This window comes from Akebia trifoliata, chromosome 9 (assembly GCF_017979445.1).
Source record: "Akebia trifoliata isolate Shusen 1 chromosome 9, ASM1797944v1, whole genome shotgun sequence".
Lineage (NCBI taxonomy): Eukaryota > Viridiplantae > Streptophyta > Magnoliopsida > Ranunculales > Lardizabalaceae > Akebia > Akebia trifoliata.
In genome coordinates, this window is record NC_141383.1 from 25,799,746 (window position 1) to 25,811,297 (window position 11,552).

Below are 11,552 nucleotides of genomic sequence, written 5' to 3' on the forward strand. Positions count from 1 at the left end.
AATTTTTTTTCTTAAGAATCATGTGGCATTAGATCATGTTTTTGGGTCAAAAAATTGATGAAGTTAAGATTCGCTTCACTATGTGAAAATTGAAATATTTGACAAGAAAATTTGACGGGCTAAAGCCCACAAATTTTAGAAATTGAATTTCGACAGTGTATGGCCATTGAAATTTTTTATGTTTCCTAATTTGATGACTTAGAGCCATCAAATTTCGCCGTCTTCTATTAATTTGTCTATTTTAGTCTGTTGAAAAAAAAAATTGATAATGAAAAATTCGACCCCTTGGTCCATCAAATTTTATGAAATTCGATGGCCTTGTATGGGCTTTTATCACGTTGTGTTCAAAGCATGATAAGTAAGAAATTAATAACATCGATCTGAATTTTATGACGTGGATCCCCACTCCCATGTTTGTTGAGTAACAAACATGATAAAGTATGGTTCTCTTGAAGTTGTCAAAACTCCAAGGGAGCTTTGTGATAAAAATATAAAAGTTAGGTGTGCCGGTAAATCTCTCTTCTTTGTGAGTTGATGGTGTAGGTTATTGATAATAAATCTAGCCTTACACATTTATTTGTAGTTGTTGATATTAAGGTCATTGAACTCGCCTTGTGCCATCAAAAAATATCAATCAATGCCACAGGGACGTAGTTGAAAAAATTCTATGAACTTTAGGACAAAAAATATAAAGTTATTTTTTACCACTAAACCTTGATTTTAAAATTGAGAGTTCGGCAGCAACCAATTTTTAAAACCTTGGATTAAGACCATTTTCTTTTTCAGATTTGAGTTTTTATATAGTTATTATAAAAGTCAAATGAAAAAATATTTTTTTTCATGTTGTTTTTCTATGCCACTCAAATAATAGAAAATAATTTTCCCTGAAATTTTCCATGATGTACTCAAACAATAAAAAAGGATTTGCCTAAGCAAATCATTTTCTTGACAAATGATTTTCGAAACAATATATTTTCCCTGCAGTCAAACATGCCCTTTGTGGTTTCTGGTTGTTTTCCATATAACAAAAATGAGTCTGACTAGCCTTACTAAGGTAGTAAGGATTTCACCCTCACTAGGGGTCTTGGGCTCCACTTGTGGCATTCACATTACTAAGGTAGTAAGGATTTCACTCTCACTAGGAGTCTTGGGCTCCACTTGTGGCATTCAAAGTTCAGGATCTAGTACTTTAGAGTTGTAGACGATAAAATTCTATGAACTTTGAAAAAAATCCCAAAAAAGAATTATTTTTCATTGTCGAATTTTTATTTTAAGTTTAGGAGTTATGAGGAAGTTCAGTAGCTGTTCATTTTCAAAAACTTGGATCAAGTTAAAAAAAAATTATTTTTTTGAATTTTTATTCTTTTGGATCTGATTTTTTTGAAGTAACTTAGAGGGCCGTGGTGTTGGATTGCTAAGGTGGTAATCCATTTGAGCAAAACAACCCTTACACTACAAAATATGAGGTATTTAGAGGCGGTTTTAAACTGCCTCCAATTTCGACTAAACCGCCTCCAATATATTTAAGGGCGGTTTAGTCAAACCGCCCACTATAATGGCGTCGCTGATTCTTTTTAGTGGCCGACTAAGGGCGGTTTTAAAACCGCCTCTAAATAATGATTTAAGGGCATTTTTTATATTTTTAGAGGCTGTTTTAAAACCGCCTCTAATAATAATAATTTAATGGCGGTTTAAAAACCGCCTCTAAAGAATATGATTTAAGGGCGGTTCTTATATTTTAGAGGCTATTTGAAAACCGCCTCTAATAATAATAATTTAAGGGCAATTTTAAAACCGCCTCTAAATATTGTTATTTAAAGGCGGTTTTTATATTTTAGAGGCAATTTCAAAACCGCCCCTAATAACAAATTAGTTTTAAAAAAAAACAACATTAGAGGCAGTTCAAAACCGCCTCTAATGTTGTAAAAAAAATTAATAAAATATTCATTCCAAAATAAAACCTGTAATTATATAAAGAAAAAGAACTGCTATTGGCACCCCACATTTCACTTATCACATTTTTATAAAAAGATGTCATAACCTGTAAATGTGTTGTGTGGAGGTCTACGCTACATAAACTACAATATACCAAGCATACATCTACGAAATCAAAAACCAAAGTACGTATTCACGAATATTTTCACTATAAAATAAGAGGCAACTCTATGAATTATAAACAAAATAAGTAACTCAAACATTAATCGATAGAAAACAATACCTTTCTAATGGTGTGATTCTTATATAGAACTATACTAGTTCCCTTTGGAGCCAACCCATACTTATGTACATCAACCGATATCGATGTTACTCCTTCAATAGAAAAATTGAAGGGTGGAATTGGGTACCTAGAAAGGGGAAAATTGTGCAAAATAATAAATATCGACAAATAAAATAATAATTGAATTATATTACTTCTTGAAGAGTAGGTGGTGAAAGGAGTTCAACCAACTTTTGGAAAAGCTTTATAATTAAAACGATAAACTAAACACACAACAATAATGGATCTTTGCATCCTAGAAAGATTACAGAAGACTACATTTATCCAAGTTTGAATGTTCACCTAGAAGTCTAAATTAATTAAAATAAGGTGGTTCTTAGTCAATTGCAAAACCAAAACCACTTAAGACTTGAATGCTAGAGACGTAAAATTATTTTCATTGACTATGCAAATCATAAAGAAGGGTTTAAAAACTTGGACGGTTCCACAAAGCACCATAGCATTACATAAATTGTTAAATCAAAAGCATCTAATTGAAAAACCACTCTTCTAAGGACCAACATCACGTTAATGGGATGATACCACTTGATTCTAGATGGTTCTTCTGTCAAACAATTAGAAACCTCCAAATGGTGACTCAAATGCTATGATCCATCCAAAAGATGACATGTCAGTAGATCTATATTGATAGGATGTGTACCTATTGGACATTTAATAGCAAATTATACCATTTACAAAATTATGTAGGACTCAACAAAATCTTCTTCAAAATGAGAAAAAGCTAATGATATCAACCTGAATAAGTATGGAAGACTCTAAACTAATTCTTCTTCAAAGTAAGAAAGAGCCAATGGTCTCAACCTTAATAAGATCAAATAGGGGATGCAATTATTGAACCAATAGTTTATATGATTGGTGTCAAACAATCCTTCACAAACAAGTAATGAAACAAATTAAATTAGAATTTTGAAGGGACATACAAGACTTTCAAAACTCAAATGTATAAATGCAGAGAACAGAAACATGCAGAAAGACGGAGACAATTAGCAAGGCTTTATGTCCTATTGGTTTCTGGATACACAATATTTGATGGATTAGTTTTCTTTGTCAATAGATTTGTTTCCACACATCCAATATATCAATGAATATTAATTAGAAGCAATCATTAACAAAAGCAATATTTCAAAGTTATTAGACAATCAAGTAAAACATACCCAACCTTACAAGCGAAAGGCAATACGAAGCCACCAAGGCAGAGGTCGACATGTAAACAAATTCCAAAATGGGATGCCAATTCACAAAGTTCCTGCATAAATGAGTTCATAAGGGAGGGAAAGAAGGAACAAATGATACCTCCTAACAATTAAGGAGCATTCAATGAAAATCTTTGTTGAAAGAAACCAAAATAAATTTAAAGAATTTTAGTTGACATTGAAGCAATCCATTTACATACTTCAATGGGATCGATGATGCCATGTGGGAAACCAGAGGCAGATCTACCAATCTGAGAAAACATTGACTTTCAAGTTATTTGAAATTGCAAATATGAATTTATGTTGAGGAACAATAAGTCTCAATTGTTGTAATTGAAAGAGTATCAAAGATAGAAAGAAAGATACCGGTCAACGGCTATCCTTATCAAGATGAGAAGCTCCTTCCTTGGCCTCATTGAAATAGAAGCTTGCTCTCATAATCTGCTCTTTCATGAACTCCCTCCCTCCATCAAAAACCTTTCTCGAGAAAACATCTTCATTGGATAACCCGAACTTTGCAAGCTTATCATATTATAGATACGCCTCCCTCTCAAAGTACTATAAAGAGAAGAATTTTACAGAAAAAAAAATTGAAATAGGAAACACAAACTAGAATAGGATATATAATATAGACTTACTCTTCTTCCACATCTCTAAGGATGTTAGTAAGTTGGTTATCGATGAGAAAGCTACTCCGCAATTGTGCCATTTTGGTCAAGTTAAGAACTCATGAATGCTTAACCGAACGAATTACAGAGTTCTGGGAAGACCGTGGTGGGTATTGTCTATACAAATGTAACATTGAGGAATCTCTGTGTAAAAACAGAAAATCAAATCATTCTTCAACAAAGAGAAAGTAAACATCTATACCCTAAACTACATAAGTATAAATATTAAAGATATGTTATTTTTTGTATGAAATTATCAACAGAAATTTAACTACAAATCCCAAACTACAACAAGAAATAAAAATCTCAAACAAAATCAACCTCAGCCAGAGTGCTTGCCTACGCCATGCTTTAGGCTTTGGGGGTCCTAACCAAATGGAATTGTTGGCCTAAGCATTAGCCACATGAAGCTTTGACTAGAGCTATTTTAGTACACAGACCTCTTTAGAATTGAGTTTCGTCGTCTTTATACTATATATTACTGCATAGAGGAGAGAGCACGATTGATAGGGAGTCACCTACCCACTCATGAAAGAACTAGGATAAGGGGTAAGGAACTGCCTCTATCTATAATCCAGTGAATGACACTAAACCTTTAGAGATAAGTGAACCTTTAGAGATAAGGGATTTGGACCACCTACTATAAGATGGAATACACCCTAGTAGCACAGACCTAAAACAGAAAACCCGGGTAGATTTTATAATCCTACTGAAAACTACAGGGAGCTCACCCCTATATAGTAATTCAGTGCACGACTACACCACATTACCCCCCAAAAAACTATGTTGAACCATTTAAAAATAATTAAAATCACTAAATCTATGTCATTGGTACGTAATGTCATTGGTACATAATCTGGTGTGAGCACATCATCTAAGTTAGAAGCAACATCCTGATATCTGTGTTACATCAAAACTACCCCTCGAGTAATCTATGGAAAGACCCCAGTCAAGGTGGAGCTCCTGCCACCAAAGAACACACCTCCTATGGCATTTTATACGTCGGCTCCTTCTGCATCAATGAATCAGAAAAGAGAAGCCTGACTATACAACACCTGATGGTACTACAATATCTATCAGTAGAGAGTTCTTGTCACTTCCTAGTTCACGAAACATGAAAAATACTTATTCACTTGTCTTCGACAGTCATGGTTGTCACTTGTAAGTAGAACATAGTTTAGACGTACGGCATGATATCAAATTATAATAAACATATGGAAGGTCAATGAGAACATACCATAAGATAGATAGCATAACCAGCCTTTGGTCCCCAATATGAATAAGCTCCTACGACAAAGTTGTATGATATGTAACCTGAATGCAGATAGTTTCTCAATTAAAAGGGAAACTGTAAACATTTATAACGAAATGATCGTATAAAAATACAAGTATTCCTGAATGAAAAAAAAAATGGAAATAAGTTCAACAAGTACCCAACCCTGATCCAATCATCTACAGTTCTACAATAAATTAAATTGAAGAAGGAACCTGGCTACGTCATACATGATCATGAGCATATGGAACCTCCTTGAACTTCAAATTGTAACTTCTTTATTATCCTTTAAACATAAGAGATTTGCAAGTGGGTGTCAAAATACCTAGAATGTTTACAACATAAACCTTGTCAAGCATGAGCACTTTCATATCTTCCCAAAATCTTGAAAATTGGTTCAAAATCTTTGATGTGCCCTTTGATCTGTCGTAGATGAAAGGAACCACAAAATAAGCCACAAGCTAATATTTAGGGTCCCTTTGGACAGACACCAAAACACATCTAGCAGAGTTTTTGGAGTCAGCTAAGTTTTGGAGATCCAAGGCTTTTAAAGTCTGTTTTGTACATCAAAAACAATGCACACCCATACTAAATGTGTATACCAATCTCACCCTCCACACACACAAGGCCTTGGTATTTAAAATTGTTAGGTTCATCAATTAACATTAATGGTGGAAGAATCAAAAAGTCATAATAAACGGTAAGTGCTAATTTTTATTTTGTGATAACAGCATTTTGGGTACCACTACACACTACACACTACTAAAAATTTGTGCCATCATCCCCACAAATGGCCTCAAACATTGTTTGGACAACTAGGAAAAAGGTGATTTCCTTTTCAACATAGTTTCAGGGATAGACATCATTACAGTGCCAGACACATAGGTGAGGACAAGCACAATACTTTTGAAAATTTAATTTGATATCTTAGGAGATGTTTAAAAATAGTTGTGTTAATCATTTCTTGCCATTGTCATGTTCAATGTTAGATCTATTTAAAAGTTGGCACACCACCACTGATTCACCTAGAGGCAAGCTAATTTGGAGAGTTTTTTTTTACCTTCTACAATCTGCTAGGGTTTTGGAAGGAAATGATTGTTTATTTATTTATTTTGTTAAGTATAGATTTCATTAAGTTAAATAAAACCATACAAACAGAGGATGTTTTTGAAAAACAACACTTGCTTCTAACATATAGTCACTTTAGCCTCTTTGAAAAAACAGAACTCTCATGCAACTCTCTTGGTCTTTCCACTCCTCATTCTCCTGCTATAGACTTCAATAATTCATGGCCCTCTTTGGATGAATAACCTATCTAATCTCTTTGTTTTTTTGCAAGATCAGATGATAATAATCATTGTAGCTTACTCATGCAGGAATCAATTTAACAGATGCTATGACCTAGCAGACCCATTGGCCAAGAGTGGTTTAGATACAAACTTATTGCATAGAACTATCTTACCTAAACAGTATATTTTCTAAATTCTTATATGTTGATATATTATTTTGTAACCTACCAAAAATATATATAAAAAGAGTGTGTTGGGGGAGGGGGGGAGAAGAAGAAAAGAAATAGAGAAGAGCTTAAATGAGATCCTCACAAGGAAGTTTTCTTTGAGGTGAAGTAATTGAACTCTTCATTTCCAACCAAGACAACACCTTTACTATTTGAAATCTGTGTGTCTGCAATTAAAATGTGACCATTGAACACCAAGAAAGAAATTCATATCAAATAAGGCAAGAATCAACAAATAGCCAACCTTATGTAGCTCAGATTTTATCAATTACATGTGCACTTGTCCAAAAGGAGAAAAGCATGAGTGCAAGTATGGAGCTACAATGCTCCTGCTTGAGGAAATGAGTAGCTGTTATATCTAAGTTGTCATGGGTGAATCTCACTAATTAGTAGGATTCAAATATTGAGAGCATTCAATTCATAAAAAAAAAAATTCTTTTAAGAGCTAAAAATAAAAACTCAAGTAAATTAAATACGTATATGCTATGATTACGTATATGCGCTCCAAACCACACCCTAACCCAACATATAGTGATAAGCTTTTATACAAAGACTTGCAAAAATGACAAAACAACTCAAGTGGCATATATTTATTTGATTTTCTTGATTTTTTTTAATAAATAAATTAGCTCTTAAAAGAAAAATCTTTATGAATTGAATGATCTCACTATTTTTTTTAATAGAAACACCATTCTAGGCTCATAGAGGAATGAAAAATAAGAATCATGTATCATTACTTCATTATTAAATTGAAAGTTTCCATCACTAATTGACTCTCTCAATTCTCAATATTCAAACTACATGCATGAACATAAATTTCTTGTCATCCATGTTATGTTAGGTGATATTAGGTGACTCGTATACATTTTTTATTGTCATATTTAACATCTACTAAAATAGGATTCAAACTGTAAAAGGGCACTGATTATATCAATAGAACTTTTGCAATAAAGAAGATTTTCAATCTTTTTATAAAGATTATAGTTCAAGAATTTATCTAAGAAATACCATTTGAATTCCAATGATTGGATTCTATAATTTCATTAATATCAATGTTATAAGCATTCATTAAAAAACTTCCTTAACTTCAAAAACTCCATTTTATCTAGTGAACTTTTCATTTGGGTATTTTATACATGCAACATTTATGGGCCCACTGAATTCAATGAAATTCTAAGCGTATTTATGCAACCACGACATGTGTTAGGTCATTCAGCATTGGTGCATGGGGCTTCATCAGAAAAGTGAAACATAGGTACATATTAAGAAAGATAATTTAGTGTAGCAACAGTCCAAAGTAATGGCATGTGCAGTACCTTCAACTTCATACACAACTGTCTCTAAAGATGCTTCTTTTGATTCAATGGAAACAAAACCTGCAATTACAAATTGTTAACAACATCTAAAAATATTAGCAACAAGATAAAAAATCAGAAATGAGAGATAAAATACATGACAAACCATGCACCTTTCAATTGCAAAGGTTTCATAACAAAGTCTAGCACAACAAATGGAAGCATCAAGATGGCCTCCCCAAAAAATGCATAATGCCAATTAAAAGTACCTCCAACCTGACACTCACAAGAAAACTATTACTCGGTTTTTGACAGAGGAAATCAAAGTTATGCAGTTCATGGAGTATGGAACGCATACATATTAGCATTTTTTTATGGGCAAACAAGCGAGGTTTCAAATTTCGATTTCATTTACATTTTCATCAGCTAGGCAAAAGAAATATTTCGGTAAGCGTGGTACTTTAGAATTTCGAAAAATATGGAAATATTATAGAATTCATAGAAAACATGCTTTGAAGTTTTAGGAAATAAAAAAAACAAACACAAGAAGTGCCACTTAACTAAGTGGTAAGATTGTGGAGGTTGTTCCCAGGTCCGAAGTTCAAACCACCCCTTGAACCTATTCTTCTTATGCTAACTATTAACAATTAACAATATTCTTATACTAACCAAGCATTTACCAATATAAATAAATAAAAAATACACAAAAATACACTAGTAACTCATAATACTACAGTCAATAACTAGGAAATGGACTTACATTAAACAACCTATAGTGATAAAATTCTCAAGGAACCTAGTAACGAAAAAGCACGCTCCTATTTCGATCAGAAAAGGAACCATATATTTTCTGTCTCCCGAAAGTACACAATTCTTTCCAAGAACACTATACGCAACAACCATGCCAACCTACAACAGAACCAGAATTTATTTGCATAGCATATATCAAACAAGTAAATAGGAATCACCATGATTTGCTTAAGACCATATATCATTGGACATGAGTAGGATACAATACTATAGATTGTTTCAAATGCAAATATTACCAATACATCAAGGATATATCCAATAATCATTACCTTCAATCCATCTTCATGGAAGCCATAGCCTGTAAACAAAGTATCTTACTAAGTCACTGTTCGATAGACAAAAAGCAAAAATAAATAACAAAAATATGTTTTTTGAATAGAGTAATACCAAGTTCTATGACCTTGATACAATAGTGACTTAGAAGTATCCATTTGAAACTTGTAATTAATAGTTTTGAGAAATAGAGAGTTATTACTTCTAATGTAAATAATTGGGTGAATTACCATTTCGTGAGCTAAAAATGAATTATTTATGATTTTGCCTAACTATTCATTTTAATTGCCAACACGTGAATGATCACATTTTCGTTAAAGAAAAATTCAGAACGGTAACGAATTTGGTGGTTTTAGAGTGACAATTTCGCAGGTTTAAAGTGCTTATTTCCAGGTTTGAAGTGACTATTGTCCAAAACGTGATTGAAATCAGGGTTGTATCCTAATCTCAACCAATCTTGTATACCAACCTATACAATCAGTAATTTAGGTTTTGTGAATTTCACAACTATGGAAAAGAACACTGAAATTAAGTGCTAAAAAGACTTCAAATTGTAGAGAAGCTCTAAAGATGATGAATTAGGGAAAGAGAAAAACATAAATCGAAGCAAAGCAAAATTAAAGAAATCAAACCTTTTCCTTCTCCATAGAAACCTTAAAAAACGTGTTTGTCAGTGCAGGAAGCTCTATTGAGATGATCTCCTCTCGATATTAAAAACCAGGAAAATGAAATCTAGTGTTCAAGGATCCATTGCCACACTGTAATCAAAAGTACGACATTCTTTTATTAAAATCCTAACTATAAAAATGAGAGATTATGGTTTTGATTTGAAACTGAACCAAAAATCAAACTATAGAAATTAGGATTTTGGTTTGAAGTTGAACCAAAAATCGAATCAACACTAAAGAAATTTGGGTTTCGATTTGAAATTGAACTAAAAACAAATTATCAAACCTGATTAAAGTTTTGATAACAAAAAAACAAAAAAAAAACCCAAAACCTGATGAACCTTAGCACCAAAACAACCAAAGATTATAGAGAGATGGATAGAGACCAAGAGCTGAAACACACAGATCTGAAGAAATAACAAATTAAAAACCCAATATCACTGAGTTAGATAGATAGGTCTACCACTAGAACAAATCGAGAGCTGGAAAAATTGAAAAAAAAAAAAAAACCTGATGAACACTTCAGCGTGAACAGATCGAGAGACGGAACGATTTTGAGAGAGAGAGAGAGAGAGGGCAAATCGAAAAAAATCGCGCCAAAACATTTCCATGCCCACTTGATCTGGATTTTGTGGCGTTTTTCCTAAAAACGCCCTCATTTGATCTGGTTTGTGCGGCGTTTTTCAAAAAACGTCCTTCTTAGTCTGAAATTTGAGGCATTTTCCTAGAACCGCCGGTGTGAAAACGCCTCCGATCAACCTCCGTTGAAGATGATTTTGTTCTTTCACGGCGTTTCTGACAAAATCGCCTCCGAAAGCCCCTTTCGTTTATTTATCTCGACGCTTCAACCGAACCGCCCAAAATAAGGGCCTCCAAAAGCCCTAGTTTTTGTAGTGTTAGTAAAAACTCGAATATTTAGTAAGTTAGTTACAGGAATGTTTCTCATAAAAAATCACCCCATGCCCCAGTCAAATAATGTGGGATCCTTATAATTGAGATACTTTGATTTTTGGAGAAATTACCTAAAGGATTCTCGTAGAGGGACTTGTTTTTAAATAGTCATGTTTTGGGTGACCTCTTAATAATCCATTTAGTAAACTTTTCTTTTCTTAACAATTTCTGGACCCCATCTCCCACATTTCTCACAATTGAATGCCCTAACTGTTAGAATTCATTGTTTTCATCCAAAAAAATTCAATTTTTGTTATTTCAATCGAGTTTCGCAGACTCCATTCTGTCAGAAAGGATTTAAAAAGGAAGAAGAAGTCATTGTCAAGGATTTTTTTGTCAAACATTTTGAAGATATAAGTAAAAAATTAAGATTTTTGACTTTTTTTTTTATTTAAATTTTTTGATGAAAATCAATCAAGAATGATTCTTTTAGGCTGAAATCATCTAAACAAATTGTTATCTCAAATTCTTAGTCGATCTTTTCATTTATTTTAGTAAAAAAAACTTGAAAATTGAAAATGAGTGGAATTTACCATTGTCGAGTTCACCACTTTTTAAATAAAAAATGGTGAACTCGACAATAAATAAAAAGCATCAAGTTTGACAACAAATAAAAAGTAGTGAAGT

At 32.9% G+C, this 11,552-nt stretch overlaps 1 protein-coding gene across 21 annotated transcripts; it reads right to left on the reverse strand.

Moving 5' to 3' along the window:
* Positions 1 to 1,947: 1,947 nt before the first annotated feature.
* Positions 1,948 to 10,867, reverse strand: LOC147395032 (putative sphingolipid transporter spinster homolog 3). 21 transcript variants are annotated; one of them, XM_086454126.1, is made up of 15 exons: positions 10,485 to 10,867; positions 9,939 to 10,064; positions 9,303 to 9,331; positions 8,984 to 9,132; positions 8,397 to 8,499; positions 8,245 to 8,304; positions 7,014 to 7,095; positions 5,738 to 5,835; positions 5,377 to 5,453; positions 5,122 to 5,151; positions 4,110 to 4,283; positions 3,838 to 4,029; positions 3,672 to 3,722; positions 3,433 to 3,524; positions 1,948 to 2,345 (listed from the first exon to the last, which is right to left on the reverse strand). In XM_086454126.1, the coding sequence occupies exons 5-10, from the start codon at positions 8,446 to 8,448 to the stop codon at positions 5,125 to 5,127; spliced, it is 396 nt and encodes a 131-aa protein (XP_086310252.1). In that variant the 5' UTR covers positions 8,449 to 8,499; positions 8,984 to 9,132; positions 9,303 to 9,331; positions 9,939 to 10,064; positions 10,485 to 10,867; the 3' UTR covers positions 1,948 to 2,345; positions 3,433 to 3,524; positions 3,672 to 3,722; positions 3,838 to 4,029; positions 4,110 to 4,283; positions 5,122 to 5,124. The 21 variants fall into 21 exon arrangements, with proteins under 21 accessions (XP_086310252.1, XP_086310260.1, XP_086310249.1 ...); XM_086454134.1 differs by having other exon boundaries at positions 5,643 to 5,835; XM_086454123.1 differs by lacking the exon at positions 5,122 to 5,151 and adding an exon at positions 10,316 to 10,381.
* Between the last annotated feature and the right edge of the window lie 685 nt (positions 10,868 to 11,552).